This window comes from Herpailurus yagouaroundi, unplaced genomic scaffold, assembly GCF_014898765.1.
Source record: "Herpailurus yagouaroundi ecotype Mexico unplaced genomic scaffold, PumYag 184, whole genome shotgun sequence".
In the NCBI taxonomy this organism is placed as follows: Eukaryota; Metazoa; Chordata; class Mammalia; order Carnivora; family Felidae; genus Herpailurus; species Herpailurus yagouaroundi.
In genome coordinates, this window is record NW_024412415.1 from 16,587,900 (window position 1) to 16,614,426 (window position 26,527).

A 26,527-nucleotide genomic window follows, 5' to 3' on the forward strand; every position below is an offset into this window, starting at 1 on the left:
TGAATACTGTGGCTTTCTTTTGACATCCATTAACATGATAGACAGTTCTCCATCCCCTCACTTTCAATCTGCAGGTGTCTTTAGGTCTAAAATGAGTCTCTTGTAGGCAGCATATAGATGTATCGTTTTTTTAATCCATTCTGATACCCTTCATCTTTTGATTCTCCAGAGAATTTAGTCAGAGTGATTATTGAAAGATATGAATTTAGTATCATAGTGTTACCTGTAGAGTTGGTGTTTTTGGTGATGCTCTCTGGTCCTTTCTACTCTTTGTTGCTTTTAGTCTTTTTTCTCCCCCCTCCACTCAAAGAGTCCTCCCTTAAAATTTTCTATAGGGCGGGTTTAGTGGACACAAACTCCTTTAGTTTTTGTCTGGGAGACTCTTTATCTCTCCTTCTATTCTGAATGACAGCCTTGCTGGATACAGTATTCTTGGCTGTGTATTTTTCCGATTCAGCACGTTGAAAATACACTGCCACTCCTTTCTGGCCTAAGTTTTGTGGACAGATATGCTGTGAACGTGATTTGTCTTCCCTTGTAGGTTAAGGACTTTTTCCCCCATGCTGCTTTCAGGTTTCTTTCCTTGTGTGTGTATTTTGAGAATCTGACTATGATATGTCTTGGCAATGGCTGCCTTTGTTGAATTTAATGGGAGTTCTCTATGCTTCTTGGATTTTGATGTCTGTGTCCTTCCCCAGATTAGGGTAAGTTTTCAGCTACAATTTGCTCACACAAACTTTCTGCCCCTTTTTCTCTCTCTTCATCTCCTGGGACTCCTATGATACAAATGTTACTACATTTAATAAATTACTGAGTTCCCTAAGTCTGCCTTCATGATCCCTGACTTTTGTTTCCCTCTTCTTTACAGCTTCATTATTTTCCACAATTTTATCTTCTGTATCACTAATTCCCCCTCTGCCTTGTCCATCCTCATTTTTATGGCCTCTATTTGGATCTGCATCTTGGTTATAGCAGTTTTTAAAACATTTATTTATCTTGAGAGAGAAAAAGAGCATGTGAGCAAGCAGGGAAGGGGCAGAGAGAGGGAGACAGAGAAACCCAAGCAGGCTCCATGCTGTAAGCACAGCCTGACACAGGGCTCAACCCTACAATCCACAAGATCATGACTTGAGCTGAAATCAGGAGTCAGATGCTTAACTGACTGAGCCACCCAGGCACCTTGTTGCTATAGCATTTTTAATTTCAGTCCGTGTAGATTTCGGGTCTTTTATCTCTGCAGAAATGGATTCTCTAGTGTCTTCTATGCTTTTATTCCCCAAGCCCAGCTAATATCCTTATAATCATTTAAAAAAATTTTTAATGTTTATTTATGAGAAAGACAGAGCGCGAGGTGGGGAGGGGCAGAGAGAGAGAGAGAGAGAGAGAGAGAGAGAGAGAGAGAGAGAGGCACAGAATCCAAAGCAGGCTCCAGGCTCTGAGCTGTCAGCACAAGAGCCCAATGCGGGGCTCGAACTCAGGACCGCAAGATCATGACCTGAGCTGAAGTTGGACGTTTAACCAACTGAGCCAACCAGGCACCCCTAAATTCTAGTTCAGACATCTTACTGCATTGATTAAATCCTTGGCTGTCATATCTTTCTGTTCTTTCTTTTGAGGTGAATTCCTCTATCTTGTCATTTTTGATTACAAAAAACAGTAATAACAGAATCAAATAAAAATTTAAAAAGTAAAAAAAAAAAATCACATAATGGAAGCTAGATCCTAGGTGTGTTTTGGTCTGCTTGTTAAAAGAAGCTTGGAAGACAAAAGAGAAAAGAAGAGAGAAAAAAATATAAAAAAAACAAAACAAAACAAAACAAAAAAAACGATAAAAAGGCCACCTAGGATGCTCAGTCAGTTGAGAGTCCAACTTATTTCAGGTATGGCTGTGTTTCAAAACCCCACATTTTAGAGACCCCTATGGCTCAGACCCAAAGCCATCCAGTGGGGAACGGTCTTGCTGTGCTATGTCTGGGGCTGGCTTGTCCCGGAAAATGGTTGCACCACGGTGCACTGGCACCAGCTCGAGTTTATGGTAAATAACAATACACAGCTGGTACCAGGTTTTCCTGCCCTCAGCCACATCTCTGTTCCTATACAGGTGACTGAGGTGGCTTGATGGTGACCACTGGGTGTTTTGCTTGTGGAGAGGCCATATCACCTCTACCAAACGCACTCCAAGCAGGGGAACCACTTCTCCCCATGCGACCTAGGGGATCCTCAGACTGGACAGCCTATTCCCAGGTCTCCACCCTGCTTCCTCACTGGAGTAGCACCAGTGGCTGACCTCTGAAACTTCAGACTCTGTGCTCCGCTGTTTATAAAAGACTGGCAGTAATGAAACCCTCTCCTTTTCCCCCCATTAGTGGTTTCAGGGAGCAGTTTTCTCTTGTGTAGTCCTCTGTGCATGTTTTTACTCCTTCTCTTTAGATGCTTTTATAGCGAGTGCTTTCTTGCACAAACCCAATGCACTGCTCTCTCTCCCTCTGTCTTTCTCCTCCCTGGGAAAACAACTCCCTCCCATGTGAAGCACCACGGCTCTTCTATCCCCCAATTCACCTCTCCACACCATGTACCTGCTGTGTTCTCTCCCTCAAATTACTCAGATTGTTCTGTTACCCTCAGATCAATTTTCTAGATATTCAAATGGTTTGATGTCAATCTAGCTGTGTTCAAGGGACAAGACAAGCCCAGGGTCTCCTTACTACTCTGCCATTTTAAACCCCCCACCCCCACCCCCACGGATCTATCAAAAATTTTTAAACTGAAGAAAGACATGGTAAAATATATGATTATAAGAATAATTAAAGAACTAATTTGAAGAAAGGATAAGAAGATTAGACTACTGAAGTAGTATGACTGCTATAAAGACAAGGTACAGGGGCGCCTGCGTGGCGCAGTCGGTTTGGCGTACGACTTCAGCCAGGTCACGATCTCGCGGTCCGGGAGTTCGAGCCCTGCGTCAGGCTCTGGGCTGATGGCTCAGAGCCTGGAGCCTGTTTCCGATTCTGTGTCTCCCTCTCTCTCTGCCCCTCCCCCGTTCATGCTCTGTCTCTCTCTGTCCCAAAAAAATAAATAAAAGTTGAAAAAAAAAATTAAAAAAAAAAAAAAGACAAGATACAAAGACATTAGGAATTAAAAGGAGATAAATAAGTAGAAACTGATGAATGGACAGACAACTTTGCAGAGAAGTCAGATTTAGAAAGCTAGGATTTGGTAATAGTGCACTTCAAAGTATAGCTCAATTAAAGCTGGCAACATGGAAAACCAATAAGATGGCAGTATTTACTCTCTCCAATGCTAGACATGTGAAATTTCAAAATGAAATGATTTCAAAAGGCTTTGTAAGGGGGATAGTTTTCAGGAGCTCTTTAGAAAACAATGAAAAATGGTATGTAACCTAAAAGGGGGACACCACAAGGTCAAAATCATGAAAAACAAAAAGGATAAACAAAAAAACAATGTGTAATTTTTTACAAAAAAAGGCATCAATAAAAAGGCATCAATAAAAATTTAGTGTAACAAATGACGACCAAGAAAAAAGAAAAAGAAGGAAATACAATTATTCTGTAATTAAGAAGCTGATTCTAGAGTTTTAAAAAGGGGCGAGGATAAGGAAAAGACAGGCTTGTTAACACTTTACCTTTTCCCTATGTTGCTACGATGACAGGGAAAATCTCCAGAAACAAGGAAATGGTTTCAGATTGTCATATAGCACACTAAGACACTAAGACTTACAGGACACTAAGACTGGCTGCAATTTTTCCAAGTAATCAAGCAAATCATTAAAGGTTTTAGCAGAATTGGATATGTTTAAGTAAAGTGACATTTCCCAAAGATAACAAAGCTTAGTCAACAAAGAATTTTAACACACACTTACTGTGTTGTAAAGTTCTTCCAGTCTAGGAATGGTAAGGAATTTATGCATGCTCACTCCATTTTCAATAAGTAGTTTTACAAATGCAACTCTATCCATTACAAGAGCATCAAGCATAGCTTGTTCCAAGGATCCAACCTAAAATATCAAAATTAGTGAATATATTTCACACATTCTAATTATACAAATAATTCTCAATGCAAGTCCTAGGATTTATACTTATTTGTTCTTGAACAGTTTTGGAACAAACTAAAAAGATGCAAAATAGTAAAAGGCTAGAACTTAAGGTATAAAGGGAATAGAAGAAAAGACCTCTCTATACTAGCATTCCCCAAAGAATACTCCATAAGCACTATTTCTGCAGGAGAGAAGTGTTACATAGTGGGGGGGGGGGGGGGACAAGAAAGAATCCATCATCAAGTAAATTTGGGGGAAAAATCTTAGAGCAATGGTTCTCAATGTTTAGGAAAGGTTTTTTGGACAGATCATTTCACTATTTGGGGGCCATTACTAACATTCAAAGGATACCAGATATCATGCACTATGCCAGACAATTTCACTCAGAAAGGACTGTCCGATATCTCACACAACTTTGTTATGCTGTTGGACTTTCATGTGTGAAAATGCAATAATTCTGCTTTACATATAAACACAAAGTATTGTCATAGTTTGTTTTGCAATGAAGTTTCCAAAAATACAACATCATATTAGTTACATAAGATGGTACTCAGTTTTCTTTAGAACTTTAACAGAAATTATTCACCATTAGAGAAAAATTACATCTCCTAATAGCAATACAATCTGTGCCATTTGAGTTTAATGTAAACCATGTACGTCAGTCAGTATTTTTAAGCTGTCCCTTTTAAGTTTTTAGGGACTCTTTATAGACTTCAACAGACTCTGAATCAAATGCTGTTAAATTAGTGGAGACACAAATATAGAAATTTCAAGTATAATTAATAGGGTATTTTATTTAAGAAACAATTTTTAAAAATCATTTATTTTTGAGAAAGAGACAGAATGTAAGCAGGGGAGGAAGAGAGAGAGAGAGGGAGAAAGAGAATCCAAAGCAGACTCCAGGCTCTGAGCTGTCAGCACAGAGCCTGACTTGGGGCTTGAACTCACAAACCGAGAGATCATGACCTAAGCCGAAGTCAGACACTTAACTCAGCAACCCAGGTGCCTCATAAAGGGTATTTTATTAATAGAACACTAATATATTTAATATTAATGCATTTAACATTAGTATATTTTATATGTATATTAAGATATTTTAAATATCTCATGTTATTGCTTCTGTATATTTTTAATATTTTAGTACCATATGATAAAATAAAACTTTGTGGGGAAAATCAGTATCAAAATTATTGGCTGTTTTTTGTTTTTTACCTGTTGTTTTTCAATTTATTCTGATTCTGTCTGCATAAGTTTAGTAGATAATTGTACAGCTTCTCTACAGCAGCTTCTATTACCATTTCTCCAATCTGTCCTCTATTTCCATCTCTTAGCAAAGGATCTGGTCACCAAGATCTTCTTAAGGATACAGACTAAATGCACACCTCATACGTGATGGGATTTCAACATGGAAGATATGTTTTCTGCAGTTTTTAAGTATATTTATTTATTTTTTGAGTAAGTGCACAAGGAAAGGAGGGGTGGGGGGGAGGGGGGGAGAGAGAGAATTCCAGATTCTCTCAAGAATAAGATGCTCAACGAACTGAGCCACCCAGGTGCCCATGTTTTCTGCAATATTTTTTATCACTCAGCTCTATGTCACAACAAGGGAAATACTTTGACATTGCACTTAAAAATAAGGCTGAACTAATTAATAACACTGTAAAACTTATTCAATTTCTCCTATTAATAGCCACTGATTTATCAAGGCATGCTATTCTTATTTTAGGAATCTTTCTCTTATCATATACAAGTAATTCTCATATGTTATTACTTATTCTAACTACTTTTGCTCTAATTCCTATTTGTTCCTCTTCTTTGCTCTTTCCTTGTCCTGTAGTTGTCAATGGGTATTTTTCTGCTCCCCACGGAATTTAAATTACTGACAACATTTCCATATTAGCATGTACTCACAACTGCAGCATTTTACATGGATTCTACATAAAATAAGTGCAAGCATATAATTATTTATTATGCTATTTATGTTTCCATTCTTAAGTATTGTCACTCTGAAATACCTATTTTTATTATAAATGACTTTCATTTGTTTTTATCACAATATGGCATTATATTGTTTTCTTTAATGTTTACTTATTTTGAGAAAGAGAGCACAAGCAAGGGAGGGGCAGACAGAAGAAGAGAGAGAATCCCAAGTAGGCTCTGCAATGCCAGCTCAGAGCCCAACACAGAGCTCAATCTCATGAACCGTGAGATCATGACCTGAGCCAAAACCAAGAGTTGGATGGTTAAATGACTAAGCCACCCAGGCTCCCCAATATATTTTTATTTGTATAGTAAGTACTTGATAAAATTTTATTTTCATGTAATAAAAAGGGCATAATGAAACTTATATTTTAAAAAAGAAGTGTTCTATCTGAATTGAGTTTATAACCACTGCCCAAAACAACAATAAAGCCTTACGAAATTTTCACATCTGAGGAAAAAAAGGTTTAGTTAAAGAAAAAGTATTTGCTTTGTTCCACATTTCTTCATACACTCCATGCGTAACTCTTAACAACGAAGAGGAAAAACTGAAAAAACAATAGTGCTGCAAACTCTAGTATAAAGGAGTTTGGTAACTCAAATCAAATAGGTAACATTGTGTTTAATAAATCCATGAGATAAACCATATATACACAGAAGATGACTGCGTTTTCCAAGTCTTTACACTTGAGATAAAAAAATTCAATGAAGCTATTCAAGGGACTAAAAGGTTGGTTTACTATTGAAGAGTTTTACCACAGATGATCAACATTAATTTCTTCCTCTGAAGTCCTGTAATAATGGAAGTGACTAAATACTCTTTTTTATTATTTATAGGAAATACATCTCCATGGTTTAAAAAAAACCATCAAATACCAAAAATGGCATAAAATGAAACTTTCTCTCTTCTGCCCATCTTTATACAAACATATCTCATAGTAACAGTTTCCAAAAAGGTTCTATGACTACACAGTGCATGCAGATATGCCTGAATGTGTGTACATCCAAAAACAGAATTTGCTACAAAGAAGCTCATGCTGTGCATACTTTTCTCCACTTTGCTGTTTACATTTCATAGAAAAGATTTAGCTCATCCTCTGTAAAGGCTGGATAAAAATTCAATGTGGGAATGAACATTTAATTTGCCAAATTTCCTATTGATTCAGACATGTAAAAAAATTTATCAAGCATTTACTATGTGCCAGGCTGTGAATATAGGAGGTGAACAAAAATAGTCTTTCTTCTACAAACTTTACTATCCAGGAGTAGAGAGAGAAATAAATAGCTAAGATATATAAATGATTTCTCAGATAGTGATAAATACTAAAGAAAAAAAATGGCAGAGAAGAACACAGAAAATGCTGTCATAGGGGACTTCTATTAAAATAGGTTAGACAATAAAAAGTCTACTTGAGGAGATGTTTGGTTAGAAACCAGAAAAAGAGGGGTGCCTGGCTAGCTCAACCGGGGGAGGATGCAACTCTTAATCTTGGGGCTGTGAGTTTGAGCCACACTGGGTGTAGAAATTACTTAATAAATAAAAACTAAAAAAAAAAAAAAAAAAAAAAAAAGGGAAACCAGAAAAAGAAAACGAAGCAAGTCTAGGCAGGCATATAAGGGAATAGGGTTCCAGACCGAAAAAACCCCACAAGTACAAAGACAGGAATATTATTGGTATGTTTTAAAAACAGTAAGAAGGCCAATATGGTTACATAAAAGAGTGCAAAGGGAATAGTGGTAACATGTAAAGTAAGAGAGGCAGTAATGGGTCAAATGATGTGAAACCCTATAAGCCATCATAAGGGGTCTGGACTGTGCTTTGCATAAATGTGATGTGATCCATCTTCTGTGTAATAGGAGAGGAAGAATGAGAGTAAGGAAACAAACAGGATGCTACTAAAACAATAAAGAAGAAGGGTGACAGTAGATTGAACCAGGATGATAAAAAAATTGCACATTTTAAAGTAAATATGAAAACATTTACAAATGTTACTGAACTGGAATATATGAAAAAGAGAAAAGTAAAAAATGACACTAAGGCTTCTTATCTCAAAAACTGGGAAAAGGTTGTTGCCGTTTGGTTAAGAGAGAAAGACCACTGAAGGAACTAGTCTAAACATCTGATATAACACTATATTGAATTATCTTGTACATATAGGAATATTTCTTTTTTTTCCTTTCTTTTTTAATCTTTTGACCCCCTTCACCCATTTTGTCCCACTTCCCCACCCCCTCACCTCTAGCAACCACCAATCTGTTTATATATTCCACATATAAAAGAGACCATATGGTATTTATATTTCACCTAGCATAATGATCTCAAGATCCATCTATGTTGCTGCAAATGGCAAGATTTCATTCTTTCTTATGGCTGAATAATATTCCATGTATTCCATACAATTACCTTATCCATTCATCCATCAAGCCAGAAAACAATGAACAAAATGGCAATTAGTACATACCTATAATAATTACTTTAAATGTAAATGGACTAAATGCTCCAATCAAAATGCACACAGTGGTTGAATGGATTTAAAAAAACAAGACTCATCATCTATATGATGTCTACAAGAGACTCTTAAGATATTCCATGCAAATGGAAACCAAAAGACAGAATAGGTATACTTATCTCAGACAAAACAGATTTTAAAACAAAGACTGTAATAAAAGATAAAAAGGAAGGGGTCAATCCACAAGAAGATATAACATTTATAAATATTTATACATCCAACATAGGAGAACCTAACTATGTAACAGACACAAGGGATTAAGAGACATCAATAATGATAGGATACTTTAATACACCCTCCATTATATCAATGGACAGATCATCCAGACAGAAAATCAATAAAAAAAAATTGGCCTTCGAGGCACCTGAGTGGCTCAGTTGGTTGAGCGTTCGACTTCTGCTCAGGCCATGATCTCATGGTTCATGGGTTCGAGCCCCACGTTGGGCTCTGTGCTGACAGCTCAGAGCCTGGAGCCTGCTTCGGATTCTGTGTCTCCCTCCTCTCTCTGCCCCTCCCCTGCTTATGCTCTGTCTCTCTCTGCCTCTCTCGCTCGAAAATAAATAAATGTTAAAAAAAATTAAAAAAAAAAAAAAATTGGCCTTCAATGGACTTAATAGATATATACAGAACATCCTATCCAAAAGCAACAGAACACACATGTCAAGTGTACATGGAACATTTTCCAGGATTGATAATATGGCAGGCCATAAAACAAGTTTTGATAAAATTATGAGGACTGATAATCATCAAGCATCTTTTCCAACCACAATGGTATTAACTAGAAATTAATTACATGAAAAAAATTGGGAAATTCACAAATATGTGAAGATTAAACAACATGCTACTGAACAATGAATGAGTCAAAGAAGAAACAAAAAATCTTGAGACAAAAAAAATTGGAAATACAATAAACCATCATTTGTAGAATGCAACAAAAGCAGTTTTAATAGGAAAGCTGATAGCAATAGATGCTTACCTCAAAAACTTCTAAAAGTCTCAAACTTAAATTTATACCTCAAGGAATTAGAAAAAGAATAAACAAAACCCAAAGTTAATAGCAGGAAGAAAGTAACAAAGATTAGAATAGAAATAATGAAACATAAACTAAAATGACAATAGAGAAGGTCAATGAAATCAATGAAACCTAAGAGCTAGTTGTTTGAAAAGATAAAAAGCTGAGAAATCTTTGGCTACACCCATCAAGAAAAAAAAAAAAAAAAAAAAAAAAAAGGAGGACTCAAAATCAGAAAATAGGTGATGCTACAACTGATACCAGAGAAATATAAATGATTTTAAAAGACTACTATGAACAATTACACACTAAAAAATTGGACAACCTAGAAGAAATGGGAAAACTCAATCTACTAAGGCTAAATGATGATGAAATGGAAAATATGAACAGACCAATTATGAGTAAGGAGATTGAATCAGTAATCAAAAACCTACCAAAAAACAGAAGAGCAGGACCAGACAGCTTTCTGGTGAATTCTACCAACAATCAAATCCTTCTTAATCTCTTCCAAAAAAATAAGGAGTGAATTCTTCCAAACTCATTTTATGAGGCTAGCATTATCCTGACAACACAAGAAAATTACAGGCCAATATCCCTAATAAACAAAGATGTATAATAGGGCACCACCATTTCTAAGATTTCTTTCAGTTCTAGGATTTTTAGTGATGTATACCCTATAACAAAGGTTTTATCATGAGCAAAACAGAACTTAGGAAATCCTAAATGGATCTGCATGTCGTAGAAATGTTTAGCTAAACCAATCTTGCATTTTTGGCAGACAGGTAAAATGTCAATTCAGATCACATTTCCAGCAAATACTTTGTTATTATGCAGTTTAAGTGAATTACATTGTGTATATATTTACATACCAGCCACTGCTGTCCATAAACAAACACATGATTTTTGGCAATGTCAACTCTATCCCATGCCAGTGTAAGGATAAGCTGGTCAAATGCTGATGCATTAGTGCCTAATTGAATAAAGAAAACAGTTAAGTTCAATTAATTTATCTCCATTAAAATGTGAACACTTATGAACCTTTCCCATTTCCTTTTAATTAACTTACACAGTTCATGTCAGCCACTGCTCAGAGGTAGCCGGTCTCAGAGAGATAAGGTTACCCCAGGGCTTAGGACTTTTATTTTCCAACTATAGAAAACACACAGCCTCATTTACTGCAAACACTTCAGAATGCAATAGGAATAAAACAAAAATTACCTGTTTCTATCACAGAGATAGTACTATGTTAGAATTATGAAAAATATCCTTACAACAGGTGCTTTCCTGTACGTATATAAATTCATACATATACTTTTAATTGTTCATGCAAAAGTACATCCTACGATACAAAGTATTCAGTAGCCTACTTTATGTGTCTTAATATCATACCCTTAGTTCCTTATAATAGTACATACAGATTAACCTCATATACACATTAACAATACTTTTTAAAGGTGAGCTAAACTTGATTCAACAATCACACTAGTGGGCATTCAGGTTATTTTGAATTTTTTGGTGAATATATTTTTAGGTACATGTTTATTTAAATAGGATGACTCTGTAGAAGCCAAAATGCTGGGAAGAAGAATACATACTTTCAAACTTTTAATATACTGCCAAAATATGTCCCAAAAAGGTTATAAGAAACTTTCAATGGTATAAGAATACCCAGTAGGAGAGTAAAATGCTTCTTTTATTAATATTTACTTTAATTATAATATTGACCATCTTTCCACATTTTTCCCAGGCATTTATATTATTCTGCTAACATTTTTACTTAAATTCAGACTCCTTTTCCCATGAGGTATTCATCATCTTACCATTAATTTATAACAACTCTTTGTGGTCTCTCCACAATCCTATTCCTTAATTTCCTCATCTATAAAATGAAGAAATAATAGGAAATCTGTCTCTTAGGGTTGTTATAAGATTAAATGATAAAGAACGTAAACCACTAAAACACAATGGCTAGCACAAAGAAAATTATATGACAAATATTGAGTTCTCTTTTTATTTTTTATATGTAGGCAATCCCATTTATTGATTTTTCCCTTTACAGTTTCTGAATTTCCTACTACTTATTATGTCTTTTTCCCAAGATGTAAATAGGTTATATTTTATTGCAGTATTTTTCAAATGTTTAATCTATTGGCAATTTATTATGGTCTAATGTTTGGGAAATTCTTGTGAATGCTTAGTGCTCTTTTACTCTGCTCTGGCCACTTCACTGCATACTTGTGACTTTCAAGTACCCACCCAGATGAGACACGGTTTTAGCTTCTAATTTTTAGGAAGATTTTTCACCATAATTCTGTTTATCAGTTGGATGTCTTTGGCAAGATATGTGAGAGGACAACAGTTCAATGTGATGTATATTAACTCTTTAGTCCTCAAATATACCACTAGTTTTCTTTCCAAACTTCCTTCCAGAATGAAAACAGCATGTTTAAGAACATACTAATTTCTATCAACCAATACCTTATTACCTTTAAACATTTATTTTTCAGTCAATTAAAAATGTGACACATTCTTAACAGGATAAATAAATGGGTCTGGTGGCATACACCTTTCTAAAAATTAAAAAATTTTAAAAATTTCTGCAAGACAAAAACAAAAGCTCATTTGCTGACAAACAAAGCCTAGCACTGTTATCTTCCACAAAGAACAATTACTGAAAAATTCCCCCAAATTCAGCCAAATTAAAAGTCCTACCTTATATAAATAGGCTATGAATAAGATCTTACAAATAAAAAAATTTAAATCTTACCTTTCAGTAATGCAGTAAGTATTGCTACATCTATATCCTGATGTTCATCTGATCCAATATGGAAAACCGTGATCTATTTAAAGATCAATTCATAATATTATGCCTTTATATTTTCAAAGCTAAGGCATAAGGTATACAAAACAGAAACTAATTTCAAACCACATAGGAGATAGTTTTTGGGGGTTTTGGTCAGAAATTAACTTCATTTCAACAAAAGAACCCAACAAAATTAAAAAATTTTCTCATCTACCAAATAAAAATGGCAAATATACTCAAAATGTTTAGTTTAATATTATATTCACTTTCTGACCTATTTTAGGTCCTTTACTACAATAAGCAACTTATGGCCTGAGAATACAGATTACGTATCTGAATAAATCTTGACATTATTTCTACAGAATGAACATTTAATTCAAGTAATATATATGTGTGTTCTTGAATGAGAAATGTTTTATTTATTCAATTTTTAATTTTTTTTAATGTTTATTTATCTTCAAGAGAGAGGGAGACACAGAGCTCAAGCAGGGAAGGGGCAGAGAGAGAGGGAGACACAGAATCTGAAGCAGGCTCCAGGGTCCGAGCTGTGAGCACAGAGCCCAACGTGGGGCTCGAATTCACGAACTGCGAGATCATGACCTGAGCTGAAGTCGGACGCTCAACTGACTGAGCCACTCAGGTGCCCCGATAAATGTCTTATTTAATCCTTTTACTGGAAATGTCTCTGAATTATCTGAAGTGAAACACCACTTGAGAGATTTTTATTTAATAACATTTTTCATAAAGTAAAAGATTATAATCCCATATAATTTTTTCCTTTCAACTTTATTGTGTATAAAAATGAAATACATGAAACGAAACAGATCAAACCATGTTATCATCTACCTATTATAGTTGTTAAAAATTTTATCTCTGAAAACTTAAGCCCATGTTTAGATGAATGAAATTAGGCAACAATGATCTTTAATTTGAGCACTGAGTCAGAGTAAAATAAAATATTTTCTAAATATTTTTTTTAAGACTTTTTTTTCAGTAATCTCTAGACCCAATGTGGGATCAAATTTACAACCCTGAGATCAAGAGTTGCATGCTCTACCGACCGAGCCAACCAAGAGCTCCTACAGATATATTTTGGAGAAACCATTAACAACTCTTGACAGTTCTTGCTTGATTCTAGATATAATCTGTGGAGGCCTAGTTATTAAACTTTTCCCAAAACAGAAATGCAAATATATGTCTCAACACCATACAGAAACCATAGTCCTTCTATGATATCCCTCCAATTGAACAAAATAATAAATGACATCTTTGCATGGTTAAAAAATATTTTAAAATTTTAAACCCAAATTTAAAACAAAAGTATTTCACCAATTTATAATGTATTTTGAATGAAATAAAGAGGGTTATTCTGCAAAATCTACTTACAAGCTCCTTTCTTTTCATGCATTCCATCAGTGTTTGAAATAAATGAACTGCTTCACTTTGGCCAAAGTTAAATGTTTTTTTGATTGTTGAAATAATATCAGGTTCTGCTGCATCAGGAAGATTGCTGGAGTGAAAAGAAACATAACTTAATTCACTGATTTCAATTTCTATTATTTGTAGAATCTAATATGAAGTATAGATGAATCTATGTTAAGACCTTTAACATACTGTATGTCATATGGGAGGAAACTGTAAGTCATATGGGAGGAAAAACGGGAGTTATTTTTCTCTTTGTATTATTTCTTAATTGTTTTACAAGGCATGTGTTGCTATAACAGTACTCACATTTATAAGATACTGTATAAAGATAATTTTAAGATATTATTATGTATTAAGCAATACTTTGCCAAGATATCTTAAACACGAGCACATTCACATTTTCTCATTATATGGCTCAAAAATATAATGACATAAAACATTATAAAATACAAAAATGAAAATTCATAGTGAAAGTCTCCCACTATCTTCCATCTGCCCAGTTCCATCTCAACTGCTTTCCTCTTTCCATGTATATACTTTGGTAATCTTCCAAAATCTAGTACGGATACCAACCTTTCTCAGCCACAAACTGTTATGTAGATATACCATAATTTGTTTATCTAGTCCTCTTGATACACATTCTATTTTGTTCCAATCTTTTACTTTTACAAAAAACATTGTAATGAGTAACTTTTTATAATCTTGTGCATATCACACGTGTAAAAGTACACGTATACCAACAATTCCTAGAAATGGAACAAAGGGGTCAAAAGATACATGCCTCTGTATGTTTGATAGATCTTACAAAATTGTCCTCTATGAAGACTTATATTTTAATTCATTCCCATAATGTATAAGACAAGCTATTTCCTCAAACCTTAAAGGTATTATTAAACTTTAAATTTTCATGTTCATAAAATACTGAAATGAATCCAATATTCTAAAAACCATAAGTCTCTTTACATAGTTATTAAAATCTTTTTTGCAATCACATACTTACCCTCCTTCTTCTGTTTGTTTATGAATATAAGCCAGTAGATCTGCAGCTCTGCCTGTTCCTTCACAAACAACGACTGGAACAGGAGGACTTTCCTGAAGGTATTCTAAAACTGTGAGGATGACATTTGGTCCACCCTCAAATATAAGTGCCACCACAGGGACACCTTGTCCAATTCCTTAACAAAGTAAAAGATTGCAAGATATCAGGCAAAACATAGACTAATTTAATCTTATTTTTTTTACTTAATCAAAACCAAAATAAAAATAAGCCAAAATATAATTTCTTATACGACTGTGCTGACTTCACTTTAGGTATTCAACATGATACCAAATCTTGCATAAGTAAGTTAAACACCGAATAGACTACTTTTTCATTAAATTAAAATCTGTTCTAAACGACAAAATTAGAAATACAATACTTCTATGATTAGGCATGCACTAGAATTTAGATTCACTGAAAAGTAAAATTTATTTTGTATATTTCACTAATTGGAACTCTTGACAAATAATTTATAACACCAATTTGTTTTTAAGATTTTTAAAATTTTTAAGTAATCTCTACACACAACATGGGCCTGACCTCACAACCCTGAGATCAAGAGTTACATGCCCCACCCACTGGGCCAGCCAAGACACCCCTAGTTTGCTAATACTGTGGGAGTTGAACTTCTAATGTATATTCGTTTTTACTCGTTTTTAAAATGTGTATTTCTGATTTCAAATGCAATGAGACATTAACATAAAAATTAATGACAGAGTCAGGACTACCTAAATGTACCTGATTAAAAAAAAAATCCAAGACCTCTACAAGAGTAACAGAAAAGATTTAGTGCAGAATACCAATTTTTGTTTTTACAATAACTTGCAGTGAAAGAATCCCAATACACATAAATGTAGGATTCTAAAACATTCCTGAATTTTAGGAGAGGATAGGACTCTAACATAATTTGAATGCACCCTTCTATAATTTTGTATTTTGATTTCACTTTGTCACAAAGCCCACCTTCTTGGTGTCCTAGGACTATAAAATTTCTTCTTTTTGAAAGAGAAATCTAGAAGTTGAATCAGAAAGTATGACCATGGTTGGAAAGGAAGACCAGTGTCAAGAATACCAATTTTTTTTTTTTTAATTTTTTTTTTTTCAACGTTTATTTATTTTTGGGACAGAGAGAGACAGAGCATGAACGGGGGAGGGGCAGAGAGATAGGGAGAAACAGAATCGGAAACAGGCTCCAGGCTCTGAGCCATCAGCCCAGAGCCCGACGCGGGGCTCGAACTCACGGACCGCGAGATCGTGACCTGGCTGAAGTCGGACGCTTAACCGACTGCGCCACCCAGGTGCCCCAAGAATACCAATTTTTAAGACACAGCTACCAAAGAGTGATACCTATTCATGTTATAAACTTTAAACAAGATGATTCTTACTTTGCAATAAACTATCTTTTTTTCCTCTTTTCCTCTTCAATCTTGAATTTCAAGTCATGTATTAGAATACATCACAGATTAAGAATATTTCTGAATTCCTTGGGCTGCAAGGGGATTACAACAGCAACAGAGCTTCCAATGAACCTTTGTGGCTTTGGCCTCAATATGTGAATACCCTATTTGGGCTCAGACTTCCTATTTGGCCTAAGATCAGTCCTTTTTTTTTTTTAATTTTTTTTAATCTTTATTTATATTTGAGAGAGAGAGAGAGAGAGAAGAAGTGTGAACAGGGGAGGAATAGAGAGAGAGGGAGTCACTCAATCTGAAGCAGGCTCCAGGTTCCGAGGTGTCAGCACAAAGCCCAAAGCAGGGCTCAAACTCATGAACCATGAGATCATGATCTGAGCCAAAGTCAGACGCTTAACTGACTGAGCCACCCAGTTGCCCTTAAGATCAGTCATTTTGGTTGTTCTGTATGTTGTTTTGCTACAAAAGGAAATAAACCCTCCGAAGAACCTTTTTAGAATCTTTTTAGAATCTAGCCTAGAATGATCTCAACAATAACAAACTTATAAATTCCCTTACTAGCATGAATTCTTTGCTGATTAATAGTTTTTTCAAGTTCTCTTCTCAGTCTGACTTCTGCCCCATACTTTCCAACAGTGCCATCATCCACCAATATGAAATGGGAATGTAGATTGTTCAGAACATTCAATTTGCTCAGAGGGTTCAACAATGTTTGATAAGGAGCAACCACCTAAACAACAGCAAACATGAGTTAATGGGCAGGATTAATTATAATATAAAGAAAAAATAACTTTGAAATAATCTATAAAGGCAAGTAAGAGGTAAAATTCTATTTACAATATAGTAACAAATAGAAAATGTCAAAAAAAAAAAAAAGGTGTCAAAAAGCACAAGCTTTTCTTTTTTAGGTTCATGGTTTTTTTTCTCCCAACATGTTTTCCAAATTTTTATTTAAATTCTACTTAGTTAACATACAGTGCAATACTGGTTTCAGGAGTAGAATTCAGTGATTCATCAATTACATACAACACCCAGTGAAAAAGTACAAGCTTTTAACCAACTGAAAATTAACCAACAATGGGTTGAACCATACAACTGTATTTCATCTCATTTCAGAATATATATTATTTTTTTAAAGTTTATTTATTTATTTATTTTGAGGGGAGAGGAGAGACAGAGAGAAAGGGAGAGAGAGAATCCCAAGTAGGCTCCAGGCTGTCAGCACAGAGCCCAACGTGGGGCTACATCCCATGAACCTTGAGATCACGACCTGATCCAAAACCAAGAATCAGACGCTTAACCAACTAAGCCACCCAGACGCCCCTAGAATATATACTATTTTATTATTACATGCAAAGGAAACCGAAAATAAATAATAAGTAGTGTGAATAAACTGTTAGGTTATTAGTGAATAAAGAGCAATATACAAAGGACACTGAATTAGAGCAATCAAATGTTATATTGCTATTTTTCTAGCCCTAAGGAGAATCTTTAAATTTGATAATAGAAATATAATCACACTTGAAAGTGATTATAATTCAGTAATTCTTTTTTAGTAGTCTCTTGACAAATATTTATAACCAATTCACATGTCCTTAACCTATTCAAATAAAACACTAGCAACTGATTACTACTCTTAGTGACAATAAAATTAATTCTTAATGTCATTAAAAATTTAATTTCAAAGACTGGCGTGATTTGGAAAAGGTGTGAAATAGCTATACAAAACAGAAACCGAAACATACTAATAATATAATACAGGGCACCTGGGTGGCCCAGTCGTTTAAGCATCTGACTTCAGTTCAGGTCATGATCTCATGGCTAGTGGGTTCGAGCCCCACTGTCAGGCTTTGTGCTAACAGCTCAGAGCCTGGAGCCTACTTCAGATTCTCCCTCTCTCTGCCCCTCCCCCACTCAAACTCTGTCTCTCAAAAAAATAAGTAGTAAACATTAAAAAAACATTTTTAAATAATATAATGCCAATTACTTATATCTATGAATGCATTTTTGAAAGGATAGTAAGAAAACCTCAAGAAAATAACTTAAAAAAAAATTTTTAATGTTTATTTTTGAGGGGGGGGGGAAGGGGCAAAGAGAGAGGGAGAGAGAGGGAGAATCTGAAGCAGGCTCCAGGTTCTGAGCTGTCAGCACAGAGCCCAATGTGGGGCTTGAACCCATGAGCCATGAGATCATGACCTAGGCCGAAGTCAGATGCTTAATTGACTGAGCCACCCAGGCACCCCAAGAAAATACTTTTTAAACATAATTTGAAAAGTATAGTATGATCATGAATAGTTTAAGTTGACTTGCACTATTCTTACTCTAATTTTGTTTATACAGAAGTTCAAACATAAGAAGTTTTTTAAATCATTCTTACATCTCTCCCAACAAGATCATTTCTGTTTTCAATCACTCCCCATGGAGCTATTCCAATAGTGCAAATCTTTCGAGATGATCTGGAAGCATGTTCTTTGAGGGCATCACCAACATGTTTTGCCACACCTGTTTATACAAAATTTATTTCACTTTATTTGAAAGTAGTTATTGTTTTCAGAATAATCCTGTGCTCAATCTATGACACCATAATTGGTGATATTTTTCTTTATACAAAGATAAAAAGCAACGAGGTCCAAAAGACAAACTGATGAAAGAAAACACAAGGACCAAAAAGAAAACAAACAAAAGAATCCCACAATGTCAAATCACTACAACTGCCTGAAACACACGTAAAAATAACTTTTACCATGTTGTTAGGCCTAGTCCTCTCTTAGATTCCTCATGTAAGTAACTGTAGTTTGTTATTGTTCTACACATCATCTAAAAAAAAATGAAGAGTATGGCTCAGGACCATAAGCAACACACACACACACACACACACACACACCAAGAAACTACAAAAGTTGTCCAACTGAATCAAAAATAAGGAAAAAAGTAGAAAAGGTAATTCAAAGAGCATGTAACTCCTCATTATCACTTGTTATGGGCTGAACTGGATCTTTCTCAAAATTCTTATGTTGAAATCGTAATCCCAGCACCTCAGAATGTGACTGTATTTGGAGACAGGTCCTTTAAAGAGACTATACACTGTAAATGAGGCCCTAACCCAATCTGTCTGGTGTCCTTTTATGGAAAGGAAATTTTGGACCCAGAAAGAGATACCAGGAATGCACATGCACAAAGAGGAAACAGTGAGAAAGTGACCATCTACAAGCCAAGGAGAGAGGCCTCGGGAGGAGCCAAACCTGCTAACAACTTGATCTTGGGACCTCCAAAACTGTGAGAAAATTTATTTTGCTTAAGCCACCCAGCCTGTGGTATTTTGTTATGGAAGCCCTAGAAAACCAATGCATCACTCAATTTGATTTTTATAATGCATTAGATCTCCTTCCTCATCTGGATTATGGAAATAGCCTCTTCACTGGTCTTCCAACTGCTGCCTTGCCTGTGCATAGTCTATTTTCAAAACATCATCCAAATGATCTTTGTTCTTGTCAACTCTCTGCTTAAACCTTCCCTTCTTACTCAGAGTAAATGTGAAAGTGTTTGCTTGTAATGGCCTATAAGGTTTTATATAATGATGTGCCTTTGCCCCTGCTATTCACCACTCTACCCCAACTCACCCCATCCCATCACCCACCATACCCCCATACCTTTCCAACCTCATCATCTAGCCTTCCTTATTCATTCTACTTACCTACACTGTACCCTTCTTACCATTCTTCCAACAAACTAGCAGTTTCTTTTCTTTTAAATACTCTGTCCCACACTATTCTTATCTTGCTCCCTCATTTCCTTCAATTTCTACTCAGATGTCACCTTATTAATGAAGCCCCCTCCACCATCCCTCACCATCCTTCCTCTATATTTCATGTGTCTCCATAGCACTTATCATCTAACATGTAATAACATATTTAGTTATCTGTTTGTTATCTGCATCTCCCCTGCTAAAATATAAGCTCCACAAAGGTAAATATTTTCTTTGCTTTGTGGAATGGTAGATCTTTAGCATCCAGAAGAATGCCTGACATACAATGAGATTCAAAAACCAGCTGCTGATAATGAATTAAATGTCTGCAAACAGTAATAATTATATTTTACTTTGGACACTAAAGTTAATCTGCCATTTTTAGATCTAACTTATATATGTGGTAAAGAAGACTTGGAATGAAAAATTATAGTATATTAAAAATTAATTTTGAAAGCTACTTCTTATCACTGCCTAGGCAATGGACTGCCATCCTGGGTTCAATTTACCAGTAGTCAGAGAGTGACAGGAGTAACACTTGGCTCTATAGTAGGGGTCAACAACCTTTTTCTGGTAAAAGGTCAAATAATAAACATTTTAGGGTTTGCAAGGTAAACAGTCTCTGTCACATCTATTCACCTCTGTTGTTGTAGTGCAAATGTAACTATAGATAATTCAAAAACAAATGAGTGTAGCTGTGCTCCAATAAATCTTTATTTACAAAAACAATGACTGGGTTGGATTTGGTGCCTGGGACCATAGTTTGTTAATACCTGCTCTACAGTTATTATTTTTAAGACTAAATGAAAATCATATACTTCTACAATTACCATTTATACTTAGGAACTATATAAATTATTTAACAGAAAAAGATGAATATACTGATATTTGGTGTTGACTATTATTTAAAATATCTAATTAATATTATGAGACATTTATAAACACACTAAATAAAATTGATATAATCATCACATTACCTGTATTTACTCCTCCAGTTAAAATCCAGGCTCCGGTTGTAACTGCAGCTTTAATAAGACCCTTTCCAAGCAGCTGCTTGATTCGTGGGTGAAGCTCAAATTTCTGCATGCCTCCATGCACAGAGATAACAAGTTTGGGTAATTCCATTTGCCATTCTTTAAGCAGAAGTTGTAGAATGACTTCAGGTTTGGTGTCATATGATAGTCTCACATACTAAAAAAAGATTTTTAAAAGGACAAAATAACTGAATATGTTCATAGGTTTCATAATGCAACATTATACAACTTAAAAAAATGTTATTTAGATCAGATTATTATTAAATATATTTGACAGGTTGCTTTTAATGTACTTAACACTCCTAGGAATAAACAATAACAAATGATTTTAAAGTTGGAAAATCATTCTGTAAGAGCTATAGAAGCAGTGGTACTCAAATTTTTAACCTTTAAAACATAAATATTTTCCTCTTTCTGTTTATATAAACTCAATTACTCTTTATCTATGCACAGTATTTAATGGTTTGGTGTAACTATGAGTATGCAGTAGTGGGAAGTGCTAAGGCTAGCTACAGTGATGATAAAAGGGAAAAAGAGAAAAGAATAATGAAAAAAAATGGAAGCTTCTACAACTCTTGCTATAAACAGAGGCAAATACTGTATTAACTTTGAAAATTATGCCAATGATCCAGTCTATTTATAACAGAATTTTGAATATGCAGTAAAATAACAAAAATATTTTTTTACTCAATATTTCAAGGTGTTCAAATGGATTCACAAGTTTAATTTTTGAAAAATTCTATAGAAAATAAGCTGTCCCATCTGTGGTATAATTTACTCTTGTTTGAAAGGTTAAGAAAATTATCTTTGTCTTAAGTGACACCACGAAGCTTACTTGCTATGACCACTCTAATTCATTTTCTCTGTCTAATGTGTTTGTATGATTTACTGCATAAGAAATCTGAAATATTCATATGTTGGAAGAAAAACATTAAAAAAAAGGTTTTTTAAAAATGTTTACTTATTTTTGAGAGAGAAAGAGAAACAGTGCAAGCAGAAGAGGGGCAGAGAGTAAGGGAGACACAGAATCCCAAGTAGGCTCCAGGCTCTGAGCTGTCAGCAGAGGGCCTGACACAGGGCTCAAATTCACGGACCACAAAATCATGACCTGAGCCCAAGCTAGACACATAACCAACTGAGCCACCCAAGCACCCCAGAAGAAAAACATTTTAATCATCTCTAAGAAAGGTTCCTTGCAAAACAATATATTGCCCACTGCTTTACAGAGCTCAAATACCAATGAAAAATATTCTAAAATATCAAAATCCAAAATATCAGAATTCTACAAAAATGAGAAGACTCTAGAGAATGCAATGAGGTTTGTTCTATACGAGGTCTTCCCACATTAGTTTTAAGTCATTATTATATTTGGGTACATAAAATAGTGTTTAGAAAACAAATTAAAAAAAAGATTATTTAAGGAATAAATAAGGAATTCCACTTTGGACAATGGTAGACTAGACTGTCTTGAAGTAACTCTGCCCCTAGGAACAGAGAAGCTAGAAAATAAATAACACTTTTTTTAAGTTTATTTATTTAGGGAGAGAAAGCGCAAGTAGGGGAGGGGCAGAGACAGTGAAAATCCCAAGCAGACTGCACCATCAGCACAGAGTCTGACAAAGGGCTTGAACTCATGACTTGCAAGATCATGACCTGAGCCAAAGTCCGCACTTAAATGACTGAGCCAGGAGCGCCTGGGTGCCTCAGTCGGTTGAGCGTCCGACTTCAGCTCAGGTCATGATCTCGCAGTTGATGAGCTCGAGCCCCGCATCAGGCTCTGTGCTGATAGCTCAGAGCCCAGAGCCTGCTTCAGATTCTGTGTCTCCCTCTCTCTCCATCTCTCCCCAGCTCATGCTCTGTCTCTCTCTCTCAAAAATAAAGATAAACATTAAAAAAAATTTAAAAAAAAAATGACTGAGCCACCCAGGCATCCCATAAATAACAGGTCTGAAAGCATCAGAAAGCTACCAAGGCCATGAAAAACTGGGATCCAGATCCGAAAGAATAGGAAAACTTGGAGAGATGAATCAACCTTTAGCACTGCTTTTCCCAGCAAGGCAGGGAGTTAGAACAAAGAACAACCTAAAGGGTAAAATGTTGGTGAATCTAAACAAATAATAATTATGTTTGGGGGGTTTAAAATTATGCCAACAAAAGCACATAAGTCATGAGAGAAATAAATGCAGTTAAAAAGTATTCTGAAGGTTCTCGCACTGTCCAAAAAGTAGTAAAAGGACTAACTTACAATAAATTAAAATGCATTTTGTAGTGTTTACTATAAGATTAATCTATAGAAAGGGGCACCTGAGTGGCTCAGTTGGTTAAGCACCCAACTCTTGATTTTGGCTCAGGTCATGATCTCACAATTCATGAGTTCAAGCCCCACACTGGAGCTGTCAGCACAGAGCCTCCTTGGGATTCTCTCTCTCCCTCTCTCTCTCTCTGCCTTACCCCTGCTCGTTCTCTCCCTCTCTCTCAAAACAAACAAATAAAAGATTTAATCTACAGAAAAACAATGTTATCAATAACATGCTAATAAAGAAGGAAATAATAAAAAAAATACTTAATCCAAAGCATGTAAGAAAGAAAAGGGAATAAAGAAAAAGTGCAACAGTAAACTAAACTTAAAAATTATGTGCTTCTTAAAAAGAAACCTCTTGGGGCGCCTGGGTGGCTCAGTCAGTTAAGCATCCGACTTCGGCTCAGGTCATGATCTTGCGGTCCGTGAGTTCAAGCCTCGCATCGGGCTCTGTGCTGACAGCTCAGAGCCTGGAGCCTGTTTCAGATTCTGTGTCTCCCTCTCTCTCTGGCCCTCCCCCGCTCATGCTCTGTCTCTCTCTGTCTCAAAAATAAATAAACATTAAAAAAAAATTAAAAAAAAAAAAGAAAGAAAAAAGAAACCTCTTAAACATAAGGAAAGGTTAAAAGTAAAAGGGAAGAAAAAAAAAACTTAGCTATGCTGATTTAAGAAAAACCAGACACTGGAGGCACCTGGATGCCCCAGGTGATGATCTTGCAATTCACGAGTTCGAGCCCTGCATTGGGCTCTGTGCTGACAGCTCAGAGTCCGGAGCCTGGCTCAGATTCTGTGTCTCCCTCTCTCTCTGCCCACCTCCCACCCCCAGCTCGTGCTCTATTTCTCCCTCTCTCTCTCAAAAATAAAAACATTAAAAAAAAAAAAAAAGAAAAACCAGACTTTGTCAAAAAAATGAGATTAAAAGACATTTCATAATGATAAAAGGTTCAATTCACCAAAAAGATATGATACTTCTATATTTATATGCACCTATACAAATAACTTCAAAATACATAACAAAATGGCTGAGACTAATTTCCTGACTTACTGTTACATAAATCTTCAGACAACAAATGTGTCTTATTTAGATAACAAGATAAATGAAATTTTAAAAAATCAAGTATGTGACATACCTTAGCTCTATAGGAATGAGAACCGCCTTGAAAATTTATGACTCCATAAGCATCTGTTGGGCTCTGTTCTGTATGCTTTTCCACAGACCATTCTTCTAATGTCTGATTAAAATGGTCACCCAATTTCACATCTGAGTATTTCATGGCAAGACTTGCAGTAAAACAAGCATGTTGCTTGACCAAACGACCACAAAAACACCTGAAGTAAAGTAATTTTTAAAAGATCTTTCAAAAAAATTAGTCAATGGAAAACTGAATTAAAATGAACGAACCAATGAAGAGTATAAAAATAATTTAACTTTTTAATTTTACAATACCAATAAATTAATACCTTCAACATAGCATGAAAATAGTATAAATACATTTGCTTATGATGATGTAGTCCTCTAACTTTAGTGTGGGACACCTAAAAAATGTAGTATAACCACATAATAGAACAGTATTCAGCAGCAGAAAGGAATGAACCACTAATAAACACAATATGGATGATCTCGAAATTATCATGCTGCACGAAAGAATCCAGATGCCAAACAAAACGTATTTCTATGATTTAATGTATAAAGAATTCAAGAAAATACAAACTAACCTATACAGTGATAACACTGGTGACCCAGGTCCAGGAGCAGAAAGAGCAACTGTATTCTACCTAGAAGCAATTATTGGACACTACTACATAGGAAGCCGGAACCCAGTGGAGCCAGTCAGTCTCAATGATTTGACAAAAAAATCTTAACTGCAGTTTGTAGAAACCAAAGGAGCAAGATTTGTAGGGCAAAAAACAAAGAGAGGAGGGAGCTACATGAGAGAGTTCCAGATTTTTGCAGAACGGTCTCCTTGAACGTGAATAAGAGTAAACTACCCAAAGCAAACAAGAACTACTAGACAACAGTAGGCCAAATAACTCCGGAAGTTCATAAAGGGCAGGGAACAGTTTGTGTTGTCACCAGCCAGAGTACAGATCTCAATCAATATACAAGACCTATAAAAGGGTCATCAGAAGAGTAATGCCTATTAGAAGGGCTAAATTAGACCTAGACCCACATGTGCCACGACAAACTAGAAAAGCAAGACTTGAAATGATCAAACTGATCCAAAGTCATTTAATTCCCTGCTAAAACAAGCCCAAAACTCCCTAACAGAAAATGACAAAATCCAGCATCCTAAGACATAAAGTTCATAACGCATAGCATCCATCAAAAATTACAAAGCATGCGCGGCACCTGGGTGGCTCAGTTGGTTAAGCATCTGACTCCTGATTTCGGCTCAGGTTATGATCTCGTGGTTTGTGGGACTGAACTCTGTGTTGGGCTCCAAGCTGACAGCATGGATCATGCTTGTTATACTCTCCTCTCTATCTGCCCCTCCCCTGGCTCAATCTCTCTCTCTCTCTCTCTCTCTCTCTCTCTCTCTCTCTCTCTCTCAAAACATTTTTTTTAATTACGAAGCATGCAAAGAAGTAGGAAAATAAGTAGGAAACAAATCACTACGTGAAGACCCAAAATTGTACAGATATGGTTGAATTAGCAGAAACTATAACAACTACTATAAATAAACTCCATTAAAAATATGCTCTGGGAGGTGACCAGAATGAAAACATGACCACAACCAGGGAGGAACTGGAAAAAAAATTTTTTTGAGAGAGAGAGAGCAAGAGAGAGAGAGCACGTGCTCGCGCATACACACACACACACACACACACACACACACACACACACACGAGTTGAGGAGGAGCAGAGGAAGAGAAAGAGAGAATCTTCAGCAGGCTCCATGCCCACTAGAGCCTAACTCGGGGCTTGATCTCATGACCGTGGGATCATGACCTGAGTTGAAATCAAGAGTAGGATGTTAACCAACTGAGCCATCAAGGCACCCCTGTAAAACACTTTTTTAAAAAAGGCTGAACCAGGGGCACCTGAGTGGCTCAGTTAGTTAAGTATCTTACTCTTGATCTCAGCTCAGGTCTTGATCTCAGGGTTGTGAGTTCAAACCCTGCAATGGGTTTCATGCTGGACATGAAGCCTACTAAAAATTAAATTAAATTAAATTAAATTAAATTAAATTAAATTAAATTAAATTAAATTAAA

At 35.6% G+C, this 26,527-nt stretch overlaps 1 protein-coding gene across 3 annotated transcripts in view; it reads right to left on the bottom strand.

The window, feature by feature from the left end:
* The window catches only part of TRPM7 (transient receptor potential cation channel subfamily M member 7), a 123,719-nt gene that overhangs the window by 61,947 nt on the left and 35,245 nt on the right, over positions 1 to 26,527 (bottom strand). For all 3 annotated transcript variants that reach the window (XM_040492677.1, XM_040492678.1, XM_040492676.1), the window contains exons 4-12: positions 24,444 to 24,642; positions 20,958 to 21,171; positions 18,613 to 18,737; positions 16,794 to 16,965; positions 14,785 to 14,959; positions 13,746 to 13,869; positions 12,324 to 12,396; positions 10,426 to 10,526; positions 3,881 to 4,015 (exon numbers count right to left, since the gene is read on the bottom strand). In XM_040492677.1, coding sequence (XP_040348611.1) covers positions 3,881 to 4,015; positions 10,426 to 10,526; positions 12,324 to 12,396; positions 13,746 to 13,869; positions 14,785 to 14,959; positions 16,794 to 16,965; positions 18,613 to 18,737; positions 20,958 to 21,171; positions 24,444 to 24,642 — 1,318 coding nt within the window. The remainder of the gene's footprint in view (positions 1 to 3,880; positions 4,016 to 10,425; positions 10,527 to 12,323; positions 12,397 to 13,745; positions 13,870 to 14,784; positions 14,960 to 16,793; positions 16,966 to 18,612; positions 18,738 to 20,957; positions 21,172 to 24,443; positions 24,643 to 26,527) is intronic.